At 56.0% G+C, this 21887-nt stretch overlaps 2 protein-coding genes across 2 annotated transcripts; both read left to right on the forward strand.

Moving 5' to 3' along the window:
• The first annotated feature begins 839 nt into the window (after window positions 1-839).
• On the forward strand, window positions 840-13814 carry HOXC6 (homeobox C6). The gene is made up of 2 exons (XM_047786797.1): window positions 840-11908; window positions 12636-13814. Exons 1-2 carry the CDS (start codon window positions 11509-11511, stop codon window positions 12941-12943), a joined length of 708 nt encoding a protein of 235 aa, XP_047642753.1. The 5' UTR covers window positions 840-11508; the 3' UTR covers window positions 12944-13814.
• Window positions 13815-15949: 2135 nt separating this feature from the next.
• Window positions 15950-18486, forward strand: HOXC5 (homeobox C5). The gene is made up of 2 exons (XM_047786799.1): window positions 15950-16688; window positions 17388-18486. Exons 1-2 carry the CDS (start codon window positions 16235-16237, stop codon window positions 17600-17602), a joined length of 669 nt encoding a protein of 222 aa, XP_047642755.1. The 5' UTR covers window positions 15950-16234; the 3' UTR covers window positions 17603-18486.
• Window positions 18487-21887: the final 3401 nt, after the last annotated feature.

The raw sequence follows: 21887 nt of genomic DNA on the forward strand, positions 1-21887 counted from the left end.
ACAAGAAGTCATGTGGATTCCATCCATGAACGTGAACTTTTTATTGTGGTTTGTCCGTTCGGAGCGCTCCGCAGAACAGTCCTCCCTGTAAGAGCCTAACCATTGCCAGGGAAACCTGCGTTGGGCGCTCCCTTCATTACCAGTATTTTTTTTTTTTATTAATCTGATTAATAATTCTTTTCTCCTCTCATTTATTTTTTTTTTCCTCCCAGATGGAGTTGCCGGAAGCTGGGGGCACCTGGGGAGGGGGGAGGGGGGGAGAGGCAGGAGTAGAGGGCACCCCTCTCTCCCATCCCGACCCTCTAGCCCCCCAAGGGGCAGGAGGAATGCGGGAGCAGGAGTTGAGATAGGGAGCTGCAGATGCCTCCGCCCCTCCCCTCTCCCAGGCTCTCCCTCCTGCCCCCCCCCCGCAACTCTCAATTTTATTTGGCTTTTTGATTATTGGGACTATTCTTTTTTATTTTTAAATTTATATAAAGTGTATATATGTGTGTGGAGCTGAGACAGGCTCGGCAGCGGCACAGAATGAGGGAAGACGAGAAAGACAGAGAGTGGGAGAGAGAGAGAGGCAGAGAGAGAGAGGGAGAGGGAGAGTGACAGCAGCGCTCGGTAAGTGTTTCCTTATTGGTTCAAATATGTAACTAATGGTCCGTAGCTGGGTGGCGGTTTCAAGATAAGGACAGCAGCGGCTTGTCTCGGTTAGGAGAGGAGAGGGGGCTGGCGAGAGGGTGGGCGCGTGGGCAATTATGGGGAGGAAAAGTGGGGGGGGGAGAAATTGGGTTAAGCTGGAACATGGTAGTGGGGGAAGTGTGTTGTCCTTTTGTCACTGTGCGCTGAAGTTGGGGGTCGGGGGGACCAGAGGACTGCGCCTGCGGGGCTCAAGGCCGGGGTCTAGTGCGCGGAGCGTGTTCTTACCTGTTAGAGATATGCGGCCTCTTGGCTAATGAGACTGGGACAGAGGGGGCCGGGAGCTCAAACCCCAGGCAGAAGAGAGAATCTTGGGCTGTAACCATTGCTCGAGGAGCAAAGTCAGCCCCCCAACCCCCAAACAAACTTTCCAGCGGCCCCTCCCTGCCCCGCTGCCCCCTCCCTCCCGGAGCGCGCGACCGCAAGAGCTGACACATGCGCAGTGCGGGCCCAGGGCCGGGCCGCGGAGCAGGAAGAGAGCGCAGCTAGGCGGGCGGTGGGGCCTGTTAATTGGCAATTAGGGGGGAGGCTGGTGGCTGGTGCGCGTCAGCGGAGGGGAGAGCGTCTGCCCACCCCCTGCTCCCACCCCCACTCGAGCGGATGGAAAGATGGGAGGTGCCTAGTACTGCGGGTGAATGGGTGGGGGTGGGGGACTCGGTACTCAAAAGCCATCTTGTGCTTGGAGAAAGGGGGCCAATCTGCCTTCTCTCCCCCGGCCTGGCGTTCTCCACTTCCAACCGCGGCCACCCCACCCAGGATACCCACTGGGCTGCTTCACCCGCCTGGCCTGGCTGCTCTGGGCTGGGATCTGCCCAGTCTGAGGCGGAGGTGGGACTTGGGGAGGCCCCCGGACTGGGTAGGGACGGGCCCAGGCCTCGTTGCGGGGGCCTCCTTGGTGAGCGGAGGCAGTGAGGACTCAAGGCGCGGCTGGCTCGTGGGGTAGGGACGTCAGAATTGGGCAGCCCGGAGGGTCCTGGGCGCTCGGGATCTTCCTAATAATTGGTGCTAATGGCGTGTTGTATAGTCTTAACCCAACACATATGGTTTCATAACATAGTGGCTTAATTTCTTCCAAATGTACGTGGCCCTGAATGTGTTGCAGCTTGATATATGACCCTGCCCTGCTCCCTGGCCTGGGTCCGAGGCGGCCCCTATATGTGTGAGCTTCTGTTTATAAAGGGCGATGTATACATAATCGCTTGCACACCCAGACAGACACACCCAAACCTGGGGTGGGGGGGCCCGCATATTCCTGGAGAGGTCTGACAGTCCAGAGTCACCTTCGGTCCGAACCAAGAGCACGCCCCCCCGCCCCCCAGCCCCTCAATCCTCTCCCAACGCCGTGACTGGACTTCGCCGCCAAGCCTGAGTGGGGGAGGGGATTGCTCCTCGATTTCCTGTTTAAACCCTGACCAGTCGCCTTGGTGGTGGTGGGGCGGGGGGGATAACCTGTTTTTATCAAATTCTTCAAAATGTAGTTCGGCTGCATTCAAATCAAACCCCTTGGGCCCAGGTTGAGGGTGAATCTTCCCTCCCCTCCCCCCACAATCCCTTTCCCTTCCTCTCCTGCCCCCCCAAAATTTCCCTTTCGCAGCCGACATAAAGGCCTCGGAGGTATTCTCCCAGGGGAAGAAATGGCATTTTCTCTCCCCCTTCCACCCCCCCCCCCAATAGGACTTGTGTGTGTCGGCAGAGGCGTCTGCCGAGGGGCTAATTTCGCGTTCCTTGTTTACGATCTCGAGAAAAGCGCTTGGCTCTCCCCAAATGGGCCCAGCCCGCCGCCTGCTCAGGCTGCCGCGCGCTCTCCCGCAGCTCCAGCGTGGCCCGGGGGCTAACGCCCCGGGGAGCCAGGCCGCGGCCGCCGAACCCCGAGTTCCTTGCGCTCTGCAAAGGGCAAGGGGAGCACAGTGGCCCAGTGGAGGGGCCCCGGAGGCCTGAAAATGGGAGCCTTTCTCCTGGTGTACTGTGGGAACCGCCGATCGGTGAGGCCTCTATTTCTCTTTTGCTGTATTTTGTCCGCCCCCGCCCCTGCAGATGGCCGCACTGACTTGGTTGGGGGGGGGGGCAGGTCTCCTTTGTTTGCCCCCGAGGACGACAGTTTCCGGAGAAGGCCACTCAGGCCAGTGGGGATTCACCTGGGATACTAGAGGGACCCCCTCCCTTTGGAGGGGTGGGCCTGGGCAAGGCTGGGGTATTTCTGTCTGCCTAAAGAGATCTAAACGAAGGTGGCTGCTGAGATTTCAGAAGGTGGCTGGTGAGATTTCAGTTCGTGCTAGGGTTCCTGGTTGTCGGCTTAATAGCACTATCCTTTGATGTCCTTATATAATGTTTTCATCAATTGATTTTCTGTCCCTTCCTGACTAGGGTCCTGCAGGCCCACACTCCCTTCACCCCTAGACTTTTCCTTAGGAGAGAGAGGGATACAGAGAAAGCAGAGCAGCAGCGGCTGGCCCAGGTTTTCCACCTTCCAGTTTGGCTAGGGGAAAAGGCCAGCCCCAAATGCCAGCCCCTTCCCTCCCTCCTTACTTTCGATTTTCCTTCCCTCCTCTCTCTCCCCGGCTGGCGCTGGCACTCAAACAGAAGCACAAGAGGGGCCACCAGTGACAACTCTCAGCCTCCTTGCAGGCCAGATTCCCTGTAGGCATGGTCCTTAGAGCAAGAGAGCTGCTGTGATTATCTAATAATAGCCAGCGCAGTCGACTGAGAAGAGAATCAGGCTCAAGGACTCTGCACGCCCAGGGCTAAGGTCGGGCAGAATCCTCCAATCTGTGGGTTAGGGTCTGGTGACACTCCCTGAAGCCCTGGGCCCCCAGAATCCTCCTCTGAGCCCATGCTTTGGGCACCCCAGGCCTGCCCCTTACGGGGCTTTGTCAGTCCTGCCACAGGCTGTATTTCATGCGCCAGCTCCTAGCTAAGGAGAAATGGGCAGAGCAAACCCTTTCTCTCCCAGATCTGACAGTTGTGATCTCCACGAAGAATGCGACCTTGTTTGGAGAAGGCGGCCTTGTTGGCTTGGCTGTTGTGTTCGTAAAGCAGGCTTGGTAGCTTTATACATTTATTATACAGAGGCTCAAATGTACAGGCGCAGACTTCTGCATGAATAGATACAGACTCATATTTCCTCAGTGGTTAATTGTATATTACCATGCCTATATTCGCTCAAACACCGTTTTATGTGCATGCGAAATTTTGTTAGTCCTCACTAGATGGCCGTGGGTTTAGAAAGGCGCTGGGTGCTCTCTGTGCTGTGTGTGCTCTATGGGAAAATGTGTTCTTGCTGGAATCGGAGTATGCGGGTTTCAGTAACCAGGGGCTGCCACAAAAGCTTTCTCTAGACCTCACTGCCTTCGCTGTCCAAGCAGCTGGGCTGAGGAAAGACTGTGGACTCCCTTCTGCCCTCTCCCACAACGCCCCCAAAACTTCCCCAACTCAGGACTCTTTTACCAGGAGAATGCACTTGTGCTGAAAGTGAGTTCTTTAGGCAAATTTCATGGGTGAGGTAGGCCTCTGAGCAGTTCTGAGTGGTCATTGGGCCCTGGCGCTTGAAGCCTTGCTGAGTGCTCAGTAAGGTGGCCTCTGGGTAGCTGCTGCGGGCTTGGGTGCCTGGAGTGGCCGCTGGAGAAGGCGAGCCAGCCGGGTAGGGGTGTGCGGTGAACATCTGTCTGCCTCCCCCCCTGCCGCTGCTTGCCCCGTTTCTGTGTCTGTGTCATTTGTGGGGCAGATTGGGGCTCTCTAAGGTCCCCCAAATGCCCAGATCTGGTTACTGGTGGGACTTCATTTTAATCCGATCTGCAACCTGAGCCAGGGAGAGGCTGATGGGGCAGAAGAAGCTGGTCTGGCTGCCTGTGGGCCTAGAGCCCAGAGTGTGGGCCTGGGCTGGGAATCAACCAGCCTCCGTTTCCCATCTTTCTCCCGGCTGCAGACGGTGGGTAGGGGGAAATAAAGGCCCATCAACCCCCAGGAAAGAAAGTAAGGACAGGAGAGGGGCTGGCGGGGTTTTTCTCCACTCCCTAGGTGATCAGGTTCCTCCCAAGACTCTCCTGTCCAGACTCGCTGCAGGGCGCCCAGGCGTGCAGCTGGCTCCCACATTCTCTCCGCTGCCGGCCAAAGGCAGCCTTGGGCTTTGGGGCCTCGGCCGCTCCCCCCCACCGAACCCCCCCCAAGCGTTGGGGCGATGTTACCCCCAAAGTGCGCCCCTCACCAGGCCCACTGCCTCTGCCACGGCGCCGCAGCCGCCCCTGTTTATTGTGTCTGTGAGTTGTTTACTTGTTTTGTCTGCTGCCACCCTGCGTCAGAAACCCGCCAAACCAGCAAACTCACCCAGGAGAACAAAGTGCAGCGCTCTCCCCAACTCCCTCCCCTTCCTGGCACCCCGCTCCCGCCACCACCCCCTTCCTCACTCTCCCTTCCGAGGGGAGGAAGCAGAAACCGTCCTAAAATAAGGCAACTGTTTCTAGGGTTGGGGGAATGATGGGGACACCATAAACCTCCGGGTGGGTGTCCTGGTGGTGGAGGGTCAGAGCGGCCCTGCAGCTTTTCTTCCTTCCTCCTGGCGGCTGCCTGGTTAAGGGGGCTCCGCTCATTGAGGAAGTTGAGTCCCCCTCACCCCACTTCTTTCGGTAGGAGTTCTCCCTGAGACACAGGTTGTTGGGTTTTAAATCAGGGTAATGTTGGCAGATTCATAAAGCTAGATAAAGCATGTCGCTCTCGCTCTCACCCTCCCTTCTCCTCAGCCCCCCAAAATAGCAGTGAATTTAAGCAAATCCTACAAAATTAAATTGCCCCTTCGCTAAAGACCCTATAAATCTCCAATCCCGCCAGGTGTAGAGTCAGCGAGGCCGCTCTTCGCCTCTAATTTTGCTCCTGGCTATCAAATCTAAAAGAGTATCATCGAAGTAAGTAATATTCTCGTTTCTGAAATTAATTTCCCTCTCCCCATCTCTCTCCCTATTTTCGCCAGCGCAGATTAAATGGCTCTTTCAGATCTGCAAACAATAAAGGATAAAATTATTTACAGGGAAATAAGACGATGTTTCATTGTTGGCTTATTGTTCCAGAACATAATAACATTTTATTTTCAAATGGGAGAACTCAGACCAGAGGGAGGAGAAGAGGGAAAGCCGGGAAAGTGAGGGGAGGTGGGGTAAACCCACCCACAGCTCCTGCGGTATATAACTTTCATAACATTTACAGTTTCCTCATGACAACTCACTGTGACGTCATACGTGCTGCGTTCTTGAATTTTACGATTCTCCTAAGCCTCCAAAAATGGGTCCAAGCAGTGCCAGGGCGTGCGGGTATAAGAGAAGGCAGGAAGTTGGGGATCCTCTGGCCTTGTTCTGGGGGTTAAAAATAGTGTGAATAGTCTGGATTTTCATTTTCCCTCCTGGGCCAAGCCGGGCCACTTGCTTTGCCTCCCTGAAATGCCAGTCAGGGTCTGAGTTCCCTGCCCATTCCCAATGGGGATGAGATACTGGGTCCCAAGGAGGCTGTCTTTGGACCCCCTTCTCAGCTGCTTGGGATAGAGTTGGGAGGCTTGGGGGCCAGGCCCCAAAAGCCAGAAGTGATTTCTTCCAGAGGGAGCCCGAAAGGGGCTCAGGACTGAGTGTGATGGGACAGAGATGCCTAGGACCTATTTTACTTTTTAACCTTCAGCCAGAGAAGTGAACTGGGGAGCCAAACACCGGCATGGGAGTTTGGGTCTGTGGACAGAAGCAGCATTAAGTGGAGAGGTGGTAAAGAAAGGCCAGGCAGAAATCTGGAGAGAGCGAGAGAGGGAGAGGAGAAAATAGGACGCGAGTTAGCAGAGCTCCTCCAGTGCCCTCCTCTCTGTTTCATTGCAAATAAAGCAAAAGCAGCTCCAGCGGCCTCTCAACCCCTCAGCCCAGGCCTCTGAGGGGTTTGGGGCAGTTCTCAGGCACTCAACATGCCCCATCTGGCCTTTGCTTTCATCCCCCCACCCTGATCCCCAACTCCACTCAGCTGGCCAGCCTGGGCCCAGTCCCCCAGTCCCCGGAATCTCAGCACCCCCAAATGGGATCCATTTCCGGGTTGGATGTGTCAAATTTCACTTTTCACCAAGTGACTCCATGTCTGAACTTTGAAAGGAGCAAGAGCATTCTTTTGGGGAGTGCAGTGTGTGTCCCGGGAGCTGTGGGCTCGGGGCAACTTCCCCACAGTGAGATGCTGGGGGCTCCTCGGGTCAGCTGTGCTGTGGTGTCCCCAGGCAGACCTAGTTCCTCGTGTTCAGGTTTTCTGGTGGACCAGGAGACTCTCTTTGCAATCCTTTTACTCCAGATTCTGTGGAGATCAAAGGAGCTCATGCACAAAACACTAGGTGTTGGGAGTAGGATTTATTTTTTAAATTAAAAAAAAAATCCAATCATAAGCCAGTCGGAGCCAACCGAGAAGGAGAAGTCACTCTAGGACAGCAAAGCCCTAACCAAACAGTGCAATTGTGAGGTGAGCTCAACAGTTATTGAAAGTCAGCTTTCTCTGCAAGAGGGATTTCAGCCCACACCCAGTGGCACAAAAGGGGCCGTTGGGGCAATCGTTCCTCTCCGGCTCTGGAAATCCAGGATTGAGGGGGTGGGTAGGGCAGCTGCAGTGGCTTCCTGGCAGCCAGGCGCTCAGGCCGAGCGCTGAGTCCTGCGGCTCCAAGGCTCGCTCCTGTCCCCTGAGCAGCCTCCGGAGGCGCCGAGCTGTAGTTGGTGGCGCCGGCAGCCAGGAATGGAGCGTTCGTATCTGTGGCGAGGCTGGGTGAGTCCCAGACATCCGCGCAGAGTTGGGGCATCTGGGGAGAGAGAGAAGACAGGGTAGGACACACACTGATCTCTGGAGAAGACTGTCCCCCAATAAGAAGTCCAGGTCTCAGCCCTCTCACTTCAGATACCCTTCGCCAAGAAATGAAGGTATTTCCCAGAGCAGAATAGAAAGCAGAGGCAGGCAACGTGGGCCTGCCCATGACCCCCTCCTGGGCCAGAGTCCAGTCTCAGCCACCCTCTCCCCTGTGCAGAGCTGCATAGCCCCCCCTGGGCCCTGGAGAGGGATAAGGCTGGAGAAGGAGCCTCTCACTCGCCCTGGGAAACAAACCCTCAAGTGCCCAGCCTCCAATGCAATCCTTAACTTTGAGGACTCCAGGCCAGTGACTGTCCCCCACTCGGGCCCAGGGCGCCTGCACCAAGTTCCTCTCCCATAATTAGCGCTCCTAAAAGCCTGTGTTTGGGATGGGGGTGCAGTGAAACAGGGAGCGGCCAGTTTCCCCCTTTATTTCGCTTCTGTGTTTTTTGAATTCTGGTTTTGCATCCACTGATTCCAGCCCTGAAAGCGAAAATCCGTTCGTTTCTTGCCGCCAAACCCCCTCGGAATGCCTGACTCCAGAGGCGGAAGGGGCAGGGAGACCTGCGGGCCTGATGGGGGGGGTGTCCTCTGATTTCTCTAATTTCTCTAGGCTTGTTTTATAGAAACAAAGAACAAGTTCTCCCCCCCCTCCTTCCCAGGACTTGTGCATATTTACAGAGCTCAACTGCAGTTTTAATAAAACATCTGTTCTTGCTTCTGCTGATGAGTTTCCATAATTGTTTTCAGACAAATTTAACAGGAAAATATAAATATATTTAGAAAAACCCACGTCCCAGCTTTCCCCCCACAGACAGTCGTTCTTCTGCCAAAAACATAAAATGAACCCGAAATGAAAAAAGGAAAATATCCAATAGAGGGAAGATCCTGTTCCTCTGACCTGCTCTCCCCCCTTGGAGCGAATCCCTCCAACACATTTCAGCTGCATAATTAAAGATCTAACTGAAAGAGGAGGCTTCTTTCCTCAGGAAAAGGTGATGGGGAGAAAGTGTCTTGGAAATTAATTTTGCCGAAAGTCTTTAAGCAGTGGGGGAATTTATTTGTATTTCTGCTTCCCCTTCTCTCCCCCTTCCAGCATTTCTGTCTCCCCCCCACCCCCAGCAGCTGGTTCCTGTTCATTATAAATCGGCAAGACCTTTCAGTCTCTGCCCTCTGTTTAGGGACGTAATAAAACACTTAACTTTCCGGGGCTGAGACTTCCATTCTGCTCCTCAGGTCGCCCACCCCTGCGCCCACCACCTTCAGGCCCCAAAGGAGTCTCTCGCCTCCTTTGGGGCCCCTTTCCCCTCCAGACGTGGTTTAGGAGGGGCTCAAGGAAACCCAGGCATCCCTTCCTGGGCTAGCGATAGCCCAGGCCTCCCCAGAAGCCCCTTCTTTCTTCTAAGGTCTTTCCTTCCCCCACCCACCCATAAAAGAGATTTTAAAATACATAGAAAATCAACACTCATTGAAAGCGAAACCTCATTAAGACATCCTATCTTCCATCATTCAATTTGTTGTACATTGCAACAATTTAATATCTTGAAGGAAATATCACTGACATGATTTATCCCTCTAGCAATCTCTTTCTGAAATGGGGGAGGGGGGCATGTACCCTCCTCCCTTCTGGCCTGTTCTGCCTGTTCCACTGCTAGCCTTGGGGCCCCGAAGTGAGCCTGGGAAGTCTGAGTGGCTACTCTTGTCCAGGGGTGCACTGACCAGTTTCTTAGCTCAGCCCCTCCTCGGTTTTCCACCCCTCCTCCCCGGTTCTCTCTCCCTCTCCCTCTTGCCCTCCAGGGGGCCTGAAGCCCCAGCCAGCTGTTGGAAACCTCTGCCCAGGCACGCCACAAATTCGAGGACAGCTGGATTGTAGAGCGAACAGCAGCTCACGCTGGTGTCTGTTTGTGTACCTGCCATGGCACCCCCAAAGGAGACAACCCATCTCGAAATTTCTTTCTTCATTTAAGAGCCCCCCTCTCCACTTTCACCTTCATCTCCTTGGGGAGAGGAAAGTATGGTCCAAGAGGGGGGAACCTTTACAATTCTAGAGGGCTTTCCCCCTGCTCTTCTAAATACCAAGAAATTCCCCTTCTTTCTGAAGGACTGGGGCTCTGTGTTAAAAAGCCAACACAAACTGTCTCTCGCAGGAAGGCTGTCCCATCCTGCGAGGAGGACCATGTATTAACTAACATGTCGTCTCCATCAGCTCCTACACACTGTCTGCTTTGGGGTTCGAAACTTTATTTTTCCCCCCTAGCGACACTCCAGGGAAACCTTAACGTTACAGAAGATGGATAAACGAGTTTTTTTCCCAGCATAGTCCGTTTATGGCTTTATTGCTACCCATTGATTACTCCGCTTTGTTACACAGAAGGAAAAGATCATAAAATCCGGCGACATCCGGGTTCTTGTTATAGCCATCCCCCCCCCCCAAAAAAAATGGTGAGGGGAAAATATGAGCTTCAACTGCTCCCCTTCCCTTGCCCCCCCACCACCCCCCTCTTTGTCAATTCAAAGCGTATTTGGCCTCTTACGATATCAAATTAAGTAGTTTGGATTAATCAGGAGGAAAGAAACCCATCTGCACACCTTCCGCCGTTTCCCTTCGCCCACTGCGGCTCCCTCAGAAGCCTCGGACTCAGCTGCCTTTTCCTCACCTTCTCTTCCTTTTTCTCTGTCCCAAGGTGGGAAGAAACCAGGAGTAGGGGGTTGCTGAGAGGCCCGGCCCCACCAGGTGTGGCTGAGCCTTGGGTGAGAGGCCCCAGGAAGGCATGGCTGGAATCTCCAAGCCACAGGGCTCAGGACCAGGGGCATCTCCCTAGGCAGAGCAGAAAGTCCGAGGGGGCAGGGGCTTCTGACCTGGGCAGGGGCCTGAGCCTGCAAGAGGCTCACTGTCCATCAGAGCTCCACCAGCCTTCTCTTTCTGGCTGGATCCTATGCGAATTACCCCAGCAGCCCTGGCTGGCTCCAAATCATAAATTCTCACCAACATAAACAGGAGTTGATGTGTCTAGAAAGACTCTCAGAGTTCTTTCTTCTTCCTTTCTTCCTTCCATTCTCGCTCTCTCCCACTTTATACTTCCTTCTCTTCTTTGCCTGTTGTATTTAAATAATTTTTCCCTTTTAGGCAAAAATGCTGCAAGGGTTTCCCCGAAAAGGGGGTCCTGAGGAGGAGGTGGGGGGGGCGACCTAGGAGGCAAATGCATGGCTCTTTTGCACATCTCAGCTCTGCCACTGCCCCCTGAAGTCTCACCCTTCCCTCTTTAGACTTAGAGGCACCCCCACGTGCCCCCCTCCATCCCAGACTCTCAGATACACTCACTTTCCTTCCTTGGAGCACCATGTTTTATGCAATTTCTTTCCACTTTGGGTTCAAAAAAACCAAACTACTGGGGGAAAGAAAAAACCATACTGGTTTAGTGATAAGGACTCCCTTCATGGAGTGTCAGACCAGGATTTCCTGGAGGATTTCTGGGGATCCCCCTGAGCTGGGAGAGAGCTCCTCCCATGGAGAACTCAGGATGTAATTTTAGAAGGGGGCAGATATAAAAGATGAAATCAGATTGGAAATACAGGGACTTCTCCAGCCCTGGTTCTGGCCACAGCACAGCAAAGTTAGCCGGGGGCTGAGGGATTTCCTGGGAGTGCAGCTCGCCTTTTCCAGGCCCCAAGGCCCTGCTCACGGACGTTCACCCTTCCTTCACCTTCAAATCAGTTCCCTTACATATATATTTTTAAAAGAAATCCAAGTCTTACTTTCAAAGCACACACTTAGTCTCAACTAGGGAATCAACAGAAGCAGAAGCGATTTTTTTCCCCCTTCTTGACATCTGGCTTGCGATTGGCTGGAAGAGGGTCAGCTGACTTTGTCATTTTGTCTGTCCTGGATTGGAGCCGTCCCTATAACCATCTAGTTCCGAGTACAAACTGGAGACAGAAATAAATATTAAAGAAATCATAGCCCGACCAGGTAAAGGCAAAGGGATGAATTCCTACTTCACCAACCCTTCCTTATCCTGCCACCTCGCCGGGGGCCAGGACGTCCTCCCCAACGTCGCCCTCAATTCCACCGCCTATGATCCAGTGAGGCATTTCTCGACCTATGGAGCAGCCGTTGCCCAGAACCGGATCTACTCGACTCCCTTTTATTCGCCACAGGAGAATGTCGTGTTCAGTTCCAGCCGGGGGCCGTATGACTATGGATCTAATTCCTTTTACCAGGAGAAAGACATGCTCTCTAACTGCAGACAAAACACCTTAGGACATAACACACAGACCTCAATCGCTCAGGATTTTAGTTCTGAGCAGGGCAGGACTGCGCCCCAGGACCAGAAAGCCAGTATCCAGATTTACCCCTGGATGCAGCGAATGAATTCGCACAGTGGTGAGTTTTACAGCTCCGAGATATAAATTAAATAAACTGAACTGGCTTTATGACCGGCTTCCCTAGAAGAACGGGCGGAGAGAGTTTTTTATGGCCCCATAAAAACAATCACGCTCGTCTCCTCGCCGACGCCGAGACAGGGCCCCCTCTTCTGCCCCCTCTGCTTGCCTCCCGCTTGCTCGCAGGGGCCTGGCCCCCTCGGCCCCTGACGGATTGGAGGGCTCCAAGGCGAGCTGAGGGGGCAGGAACAGGGCAGGGGATGAGGGGAGGGGGTGGGGGAGCCCCCCAAAGTCGAGTCAGGCTGAGGAGAAGGGAGGGGGAGAGGAGGGGACAGTGAAGTGGGGAGAAGTTCCCGAGCAGCCAGGGTGCTTGGGGAAGTGGGGGTGCCCAGTCGTAGAGGAATGGGGCCCTCACCCCCAGGGTTGGGGATTTTTCAAAAATCAGCTTTTAGACACAAACAGCTTTCTGCCTCGTTCTGGCTCCAATCCACCCCCCACACACCTTTCTTTGGGACACACCTACCCACCCAAGGGGGCACTCAGTGAAGTTGGGATCCTGGCTGTACCCCCAGTGGGGGTGGGGACAGGACAGAGGCGAGAAAGCTGGAGCCGGAGGGGGCCCGTGAGTTGCTGGCCAAGTTGGGAGGGTCAGGACTGTGCTAGGCTAAATCGTCTGCGCAGGATGCCTTGCTGATTGTTTTTAGTGTGTTTTGTGCCCGGATCTCTAGGGGTCGGCTATGGAGCGGACCGGAGGCGCGGCCGCCAGATCTACTCGCGGTACCAGACCCTGGAACTGGAGAAAGAATTTCACTTCAACCGCTACCTAACGCGGCGCCGGCGCATCGAGATCGCCAACGCGCTGTGCCTGACCGAGCGACAGATCAAAATCTGGTTCCAGAACCGCCGGATGAAGTGGAAAAAAGAGTCTAATCTCACGTCCACGCTCTCAGGGGGCGGCGGAGGGGCCGCGGCCGACAGCCTGGGCGGAAAAGAGGAAAAGCGGGAAGAGACAGAAGAGGAGAAGCAGAAAGAGTGACCAGGACTGTCCCTGCCACCCCTCTCTCTCCTGCTCCCTCGCTCCCCCCAGCTCCCTCCTAATCACACACTCTGTATTTATCACTGGCACAATTGATGTGTTTGGACTCCCTGAGACAAAATTAGGGAGTCAAAAATGGACCTGAAAAGTCAACTCTGGACCCCCCCCCCCACCGTACAAACTCTTTTTCACCAGGCGCCTCCTCCTCTTCGCTCCCGTGCTAGCTCGTTCTCGGCTTGTCTGCAGGCCCCTTCCCCCGCCCAGGCCTTGGGGGTCGTCCCTGAACCTCGCTTCAGACTCCACAGATCTCCCTCCAAACGAGGACTTGGCCTCCCACCCCCTCGGCGCCCCCCACCGCCACCCCTGCCCAGAAAGCCGGCTCCCGGGGCCCCGGGGGGGCTCTGCTCCGGGGCCTCAGGGCCCGGCCTGGCAGCCGGGGAGGGCGGGAGGCCCAAGGAGGGCGCGTCGTGGCCCCACAGCAACCCCCAGGGCCTCCCCGCAGCCCCCGCCTGGCCCCTCTGCCCCAGCAAATGCCCAGCACGGGCGAATTGTATTTAAAGAATCCTGGGGGTCATATGGCATATTACAAACTGTGACCGTCTCTGTGTGAATATTTTTAGCTGTATTTGTGGTCTCTGTATTTATATTTATGTTTAGCATCGTCCGTGTTCCAATCCCATCTTTAAAAGGAAAAAAAAAAGAGGGAAAACTGCAAAACGACAGAAAAAAAGTGAATGACGTCTGTTTAGCCAGTAGGAGAAAAAAAAATAATTAAAAAAAAAAAGCCCCTCGTGTTACCCTCCTGTATAAATCCAACCTCTGGATCCGTTCTCGAATATTTAATAAAACTGATATTATTTTTAAAAGTTTATATCGGGATTTCTGTTACTTCGCTCGCCCGCCGGCCTCGGGGTGAAAGTTGGAGCAGGCTCCGAGCGCTCCCGTGTCTGTCCGCCGCCTGCGAGCCCCCCGGCCCCCTGCACGCGCCTGGCCCGCCCGAGCGCCGAGCCCTGCCTCGCGGTTCTCGCAGGGATCGCGCTGGGGGCGAGGAGGGGGGCGCTGGGAGGCCTCTCCCGGCTCCTCACGCAGAGCAACGCACTCACCCCGCAGAAAAGGCCGCGAGGGGTTTGACTGTGGGTAGAGGGGGAGCCGGGGTTGGTCGCATTGGTCTCCAGCCCCACGCAGGCCTTTCTTCCTGCCTTTGACAGTCTGGGGTCCTCGGCTGCTGAACCCCGAGCCCCCAAAGGCCAGAAAGGACGCATCACCCAGGCCCCAGGTCACGCCCGCCCACTCTCCGGAGTGGGGAGGGAGGCGCCGGAGTGAGCAGGGCAGCCCCCAGGCCCGCGCCAGGCCGCCAGGCCGACTCTTGCGAAATGTGGCGGAGGCGGAGAACCGCGGAGGGGAAAGAAGAGACAGCGGGATCTGAGCCCTTCCGCAGGGAGTGAGCGATTCAAGGCCATCTCGGAAAAGAAAGCCTGGAAACTGAGCTCTCGCCTGCTCTGGGACTCCTGACGTGGCGGGGACCAAATGTCTTTTTCGTTACAGCCCCGGCCCCAGTCTGGTTCTTTCCTCTTTCTTTTCCCCCCAAACTCGGCCCGGGAGGAGCGCAGCCAGATCCTATCCCTTCCCCAGCTCAGGCCTTCCCCCCTAAGCCCAGCCAGAGAAACCTGAGCGGACCTAGGAGTGAGGTAGAGAGGGGGGTCTCCCGGAGGGAAAAAAATCCGCCAGAGTTTTCCAGACCTTCCAGATCCCCGCCAGCGCCCCCTCCAGCGCCTCCCCCAGCACGGGGGCGGGGGTGGGGGTGCCGGAGGGGGGGCTTCTCCTGGCAGGGGCGGAGATTTCCTGGGGAGAAGCAGGCAGGAAAGAATCAGACTTGGGGCTAGGGAAGGGGTCAGAAAGGCTGTGGGAGCCCCTTGTTGCAGCCTGTAAAGGTGGCCCAGGCTCCTGCCCTGCCCACCCCCAGCCCCGTCGGCCCTAGCCTGGTCCTTTCTGCACCTCCAAAGAGCTCAGAAATTGCTCTCCTGTGACACCCTTCTGGGTCCAGGTCCCTAGAAAGCCTGGTTCAGAGGCCTTTTCCCCCAAAGGCACAAAACAGGCCTCTTCCTCTGTCCTGTTCTTGTCACATTTGTGGAGGCCTGGATCTTGCTTCTCCAGGCTGTCAGTTAACATCTATTTTCCATGCAAAATACCTGGCATAGGTACCACACGAGGGTCATACACAGGGATGCAGAGCAGTTCCCCAGCCCATGGTGTCTCTGTTTCTTTAGCCACCCAGCTACCTCTGCCACCCACCCCCCACCACCCACCCAAATTGAAAATTGCCTTGTTGCCACTCTGGACTCCCTGGCTTGATGAGGAGGCCTAGTCATCTTCCCCTGGCTCCTCACCTCCAGGCTCATCCCAGAGGCCCCAGCACTCTCTGTCCTCTCTAGTTCTGCCCACCCAGAACCCCTCCTCCTGGGGATCCTGTCTACCTCTCCAGAGGCTGGGTTCACTTTCCCAAGCTGACAGGCAACCCCCTCAGCAGTAACAGGGCCCTGGGGCCTCCAAGGGAAGGGATCCCCACCCTTGGTTTAGCAAACCTGAGATAAACCCCCTCCAGCCAGGGCAGGGGCCTCCCTACCCCAAACCCCTTCCTTCAGCCATTTTGAACACTGAAAGACCTTGAGGTTCTGGAGGACAGGGCTATCTGTTACCAAAAAAAAACCTCTCTGTGCATCCTAGTGAAGCTTCATCTCCCCTTAAAATTAAATATAATTTAAAAGGCCATTTCAGGGGTTTGTTGCAGCAACACCCAGCCTCTTCACAGGAGAAAAAGCCAAGGCCTGAAGGCCAGCCAGAGAGCCAGGCTGCAATTCCTCGAAGTAGGCACCAGGTGTCGCTGTGGGCTCGTTGTCCCAGCTACCCCCCAATTCCAAGAACCATTTTTTTTTCTCCCCCTTCTCTCCCTTTCTCTCTCTCTCTCTCTCTCTCTCTCTCTCTCTCTCTCTCTCTCTCACTCTCACTCCCTCACCCCCTTGGTTGGGCTTTGCCAACATATCAAGATGCGTTTCGCCGGCTTCCATCACTAACCTCCCGGAGGTCATCAAGCCAAATTTATGAGTGGCCGCTCGAGTCACGTGACTCTATTTAAGGCTCCCTTATTTGGGAAGAGCGCATAGGATAAAGAAAGAGATATCTCCACCTATAAATTGTGCACTTTGGAGAACAAAAAACCCCTCAACTTCAAAGAGTCACAAATCACCCTTAATCAAAAAGGGTGCAGAAATTTTTTTTTGGGCCCTCCCCGCCATGAGCTCCTACGTAGCCAATTCATTCTATAAGCAGAGCCCCAATATCCCTGCCTATAACATGCAAACTTGTGGGAACTATGGATCGGCCTCAGAGGTGCAGGCATCCAGGTACTGCTACGGCGGATTGGACTTAAGCATCACTTTCCCACCGCCTGCGCCTTCCAACTCTCTCCACGGGGTAGACATGGCTGCCAACCCCCGGGCTCACCCCGACCGCCCCGCCTGCAGCGCCGCGGCCGCTTCGGGACACGCTCTGGGCAGAGATGAAGCGGCTCCTCTGAACCCCGGGATGTACAGTCAGAAGGCGGCTCGCCCAGCGCTGGAGGAGCGAGCTAAGAGCAGTGGGGAGATCAAAGAGGAGCAGGCGCAGACAGGGCAGCCCGCCGGACTGAGCCAGCCACCGGCCCCGCCACAGATTTACCCGTGGATGACCAAACTGCACATGAGCCACGGTAAACTTTAGGACTTCATTTTGCGCGCTCGGGTCCGCCTGGGTTTTATAGGCCATGCGGGGCAAATAAAGAAAAAAAACCTGCGGCCATAAATTTTACGATCCAGGCATCAATGGCTCGTAAAACTGTCCACTAAAAGGCTTAGAGGCTGTGTGCGCCCAAATTTACGACGACATAATTGGATCATAGGAACAAAACGTGTATAAAAGGCAATATTCAATTTTTGGGGGAGAGGGAGGGAGTTAAAAAAATAGAGGGATCTGAAGGGTGAGGAGCGCGGGGCTCCAGAGCGGGGATCCCCCCGCGGTCCCTCCTCCCTCCCCTGCGGAGCCGGCTCGGCCGCCGCTTGCCGCTCCGGAGGATTCCAGCGACTCGGGAGGGGCGGGAGGGGGCTCCCCGGTGCTCGGATCTCGAGGGTGCTTATTGTTCGGTCCGAGCCTGGGTCTCCCTCTCCCCCCCACCCCCTCAGCCCCTCCGGCTGCTGAGTGAAGGCTGCGGCGGAAAGTTTCCTGCCTGGGCGGAGGCGCCTCTCCCCGGGCCAGGCTGGGCTGGGCCGGGCCCGCCTGCGGCCCGCCGGGCCTGTCCGGCCTTGCTCGCCTCGTCTCCCTCTGGCCGCGGGTGGGGGCCTGGGCTGGGACCGGGACGCTGGGGCGCTGCACGCTATTCACCCCTTCCTGGCTTGGGGGGTTTATGTTCCAGAGACGGACGGCAAGCGGTCCCGAACCAGTTACACGCGCTACCAGACTCTGGAACTGGAAAAAGAATTCCACTTTAACCGCTACCTCACTCGCCGCAGGCGCATAGAAATCGCCAACAACTTGTGTCTCAACGAGAGACAGATCAAGATCTGGTTCCAGAACCGCAGGATGAAGTGGAAGAAAGACTCCAAAATGAAAAGCAAAGAGGCTCTCTAGAGGCCGCGGGGAGGCCCGCCGAGAGCACCCCGAGCCCGCTTCGGTCCCCGCGCCTTTCCTTTTCCGTTTTCCTCTTTCGATATTTTGGGGCGAAGGGCGGCGGCTGGAGCACCGGCTCCCGGGCCTCTCAGACAAAAGCTCTTTCCCCCTGGCATTCCGCATCCCCACCGACCCCAGGCTCCCGCGGGGCTGCCCGGACTCCCTCGGTTCCGCTCCGCGCTGAGGTCCTAGGGCAGGCTCCGCAGTGGTTCCCCAGAGGGCTTGCGGCGCAGGGGCTGGTGCCGAGCGAACCCGGCCTGGGCCGCCTCGGGATCCCTGCCTCAGCCTGGCCCGCCCGAGTTCAGGTGGGCCCTGCGGGCGCCTCAGGCCCCTGCGCCCGGACCCTCTGGCCTCGCCCTCTCCTTTGTTCCCGGTTTAGGCCGACCAGGCGGCTGCGGGCTTGGGTGAGAGAACGGTGTGCCTGGCCGAGTCTGGCACCAGACTCGGGGTGCTTCCTTGCAGCGACTAAACTGATGTTCATTTTTAAAAATGATTTGCATATGAAAGGGGGAGATGACTGAACCTCTGCCTAGGGCCCCCTCCATTGCCCTATGCTCTTCAAACCTGCTCCCCCACCCCAAAGCCCGGGGAACCTCTCCAGCCTGCACTCTCTGCATGCTCTCTCAGGCCCCCAGCCTCAGGCCGCTAGCTAGCTCAACTATTGGGGTTCTCTGCTACTGGACCCCAGCAAAGCCCCTAGAGGCTCCTGGCTGCCCAGTAATCCCTGCCACGAGTTTCTGTGCCCTTCTGCCCATCGCTGTTGTCCAACTATTTATTGACTCCAGGTCTTTCCTGAAACTATATTTTGTCATATCAAATAAAGACAAAGAGAGAACAGGACTAAAGATGCAGTGGTTCCTCTCTGTTTGGGGGCGTGCATTGGGTAACAGTGTCTAAATGGGCTGTGGGGTGCTGGGGGGAGGCCCACAGGCTTTAAGCCTCTCCTTTACAAGACTTTTTAGGAGCCTCTAGGAGTATGGAGAAGAGGGAGGTGAAGTAGCTCCTTTCCTGATCACTAGCTCCAAGGAGGACTTCTGGGGAAAGGGGAAGGCACGCAGGCCACCTGTACTGACTTTTCCCGTGTTGTGGCTGTCCAAGGCATCCAGGCCTCTGCACCCACTCCCATCTTGGCTGGGTGGATCCGAGGCCTTTAGCCTGGCAGCAGCCGCCACTGCATGCCAGGGCTAATCTGCTGGGACCAGGGACCGGTGGCTCAGCGGTGGTGCTCAGACTCAGGCCCTTCTAGGCCTATGAAGATCTCTCCCTGGGCTAGGTGGTCCTTGGGAGGTGGGGGGACTCACCGTCCAGAGAGGGAGAGCTGAATCCTCAGCTTAGGGGTCCATTGGGTCCCCAAAGCATGCTCAGTAAGAGTTGGTACCGCTTGGAAGAGGGGCACTGGGGGATGCTGGAGGAGGTGTGTGAGCTTTCTAAGTTACCAAGGGAGAGGGGAGCAGCGGGGCAATCCGCAGTGTGTACCTGCCTGGCTGGAAATATTCAGACTGTCTTCCCCACCTCCTAGGGCCCAGGGCTATGCGGGACAATTATCTGGGAAAGGAGTTGCATAGACCAGTGCCCGAGTTGCGTCTGTTTGACATCATTTATCTCCATCTCTGGGATTTTGTGTGGAGGGGGAGGGTGGGCTAAAAGGGAAAGGGGGGGAAAGCGGATAATTCAGGTAGTGCCTGAGGCTGGTCGAGGCCCTCTCTGCGCTGCTCCCAGCTCCTGCCCTGGGCTGGGGGAGGAAGTACTTTACAGGAGAAACAAATGTGGGAAGGGTCCATAAAACTTTACTGCATTTCCTCTCCCGCCTCCCACAGGGTGAGTTCCTGGAGCCAAGCCTAGGCCCCCCACACTGGGGGCAGTTCAGGAGTTGAGCGTGAAGGCTGTTCCAGCAGCCAAGAGAGGGAAAGAGAGCAGAGAGGCTCTGGGGAGGGGCAAGGGGAATATTTATGATTATTAATGCTGATGCTCCTTGGATTTATTATAAGGACTGACTTCCCTGCATCCCACCGCCTAAGCTGCCAGTCTGTGTTTTTTTTTTTTTTTTTTTTGAAAGACCTAAGGGCCCGGTCTCACCCCCCATCACTGGAGGTCCCAGCACGTGTTTATTGAAATGCACCCATGGCTACGCCCTTCCCCTTCCCACTGCACTCAGGCCAGGTTAGGGCGCTTGCTGGTAACTTCTCTCCTCCCCTAAAGCACAGCAGTCAGCCCAGCCCAGCACCAACGCATCTCCTCTCTCGAGCCCCCCCTTTCTCAAATAAAATGTGTAATTTTCTTCAGGGAGTTATTTTAATTTTTTCTCCATGCTGAGTAAAACTATTGGGTGAGTGGTGAAGCGTGGAGAAGCACTGGCGTCTCCAATGGATAACAGTTAACTAAGAAAGAGGCCGTGGCGCCCACCATCACCCGCCCCAGCCTCCCTTGCTGCCAAGGCCCCGCGCTTCTGGCCCCAGGGGACCCATTGCCCCCGGCGGCGGGGGGTGGGGGGAGAACCCAGAGTTTGGCCAGGGGTGGGGGCAGTGTGGCTTGGACCCGCCCGGGCAGGGAGCATCAGCCCCAGTGCCTGACTGCTTCCTTCCCCTGCAGGCTTGGGCCTCTCTTTCCCTGGAGGAGCTGGAGGACTGATGCGTCGGCCAGCCCCGGGTAGACGCAGCCCTGCCAGGTTTCAGCCACTGTCACAGCCTGCAGGCCTGTGCTCAGGCCCCGGGCTCTGCTTCAGCGGCATCAGCGGCCACAACCTAGACAGAGGCCACAGACCGACTCCCCTGCAGTGGGAGTGAGAGCGGCCCAGACCCTTGCTTTCTCCCTGAGCAGAGGGCTTCTGCTTTGGAGTCTGGGGTGGTTCTCCCACCAGCCAGCCTCCTGGAACAGCCTTCAAGTCCCAGGGTTTGGCTTTACTGAAGGGGACAGTGGAGGGGCTTCTGGGTCCCAAAAAGAGACCGTGGAGCCTCCTTCTCCACTTTGCCCTGGAACCCACCCTCTCTGGCAGCGAGAAAGAAGGGGAAAAAGCGTGACTTACCTTCCCGGGGGAGTGGGAAGAGGGGGACACGGCCCACTCCTCTGAGCAATTAGAGGAGAGAGGAGGAAAAAAAAAATAGGAGGAAAAAAAAATATCAACGCGACCTCTCTCGGAGGCGACAGGTCCTTATGGAAATAAGTAAGTAAGTAAATAAATAAATAAATAAGGATCCACCCTCTCCCCCCTCCCCACCCTGCAAGGGGGGGTGGGGGTGGGGCAAAGGACCAGCACAAGGGCTTTTTAGTGTAACTGAGCATTAGAGAAATAGGCACAGCTTCTATGTGAATTTAGGAGTTTGAAACTTTTGGAGGTTATTTATGTGAATGGCCCGAAGGCAAGCCCGTGAGTGGCTCTTGGGGGACCACGTGATGTCATTAAACCAAGTTTTATGGTGTAGGGAGAGCTGACAAACCCACAATATATTTACATCATATATAATCTTAACTGTCCAGCCACGCAGCTGCTGGTGAGGTTTAATGCTAGGACAGAGGGCCTGGCAGTTAGAGGGGATTACGGCGCTGGGGATGATGGTGAGAGAGGTTACATCTTCGCAAATGAATCCCAGGCGAACGCTGTAAGTTCATTTTCTCTCTCTGACCCTTTCTCCCATTTACCTAACCCCCACTCCCCCAGATAGGAGGCAGTGCCCACTCATTAAGGGGAGGGGAAGCGGCCCTCCCCAGACCAGGCTGGGAGAAGAAGAGGAGAAGCCGCTGGGAGGTAGGAGGATGGGGGAGCCGTCCTCCCCACCCCCAGGCCCTCCAACTGTAAGTCAACTGGGGTAAAGAGAGGCCTGGGTTCTTCAGAGCTTTGCCTGACCCCCCCTTCTCCCTTCTCAGTTGGGAAGAAAGACAGCCAGTGGCAGACACAGGGATGTTTGGTGCTTGTAGGAGTGTGCAAACTCCAGGCGCAAGCGCAAAGGGCCTCTGGGGCCCTTGTTCTGGGCAGGGGCCAATGCAGCCCTTGGCCAGTGGCCCAGAGTCCAGGCAGGGCCGGCAGCTGGGGAAGGAAGCAGGGAAAGAGGGTTTTGGGTCTTCTGAGCCCACAGGCTGCAACCGGAAATGGCAGAGCATCTTAAAGGTGGCCAGTGGAGCCCAGGGGTCCCCAAACAGCCTCTCTCTCTCTCCCCTTACCACCGGGCCTGGGTGGGCAGCTGTCCCAGCCTCAACAGTCTGGGGTCTTAGTCTGTCTGGGGCCAGTGTGGTCTCATGTCTCCCCCTCCCT

The sequence above is a fragment of the Phacochoerus africanus genome, chromosome 7, assembly GCF_016906955.1.
Source record: "Phacochoerus africanus isolate WHEZ1 chromosome 7, ROS_Pafr_v1, whole genome shotgun sequence".
NCBI classification, from domain to species: domain Eukaryota; kingdom Metazoa; phylum Chordata; class Mammalia; order Artiodactyla; family Suidae; genus Phacochoerus; species Phacochoerus africanus.

Bases quoted from the DNA above. Each gene is read 5' to 3' on its own strand.
- HOXC6 (XM_047786797.1), top strand. From the start codon at position 11,509: ATGAATTCCTACTTCACCAACCCTTCCTTATCCTGCCACCTCGCCGGG. The intron at 11,909-12,635 runs GTGAGTTTTACA...CCGGATCTCTAG, and splicing joins GCGAATGAATTCGCACAGTG to GGGTCGGCTATGGAGCGGAC.
- HOXC5 (XM_047786799.1), top strand. From the start codon at position 16,235: ATGAGCTCCTACGTAGCCAATTCATTCTATAAGCAGAGCCCCAATATC. The intron at 16,689-17,387 runs GTAAACTTTAGG...TTTATGTTCCAG, and splicing joins CAAACTGCACATGAGCCACG to AGACGGACGGCAAGCGGTCC.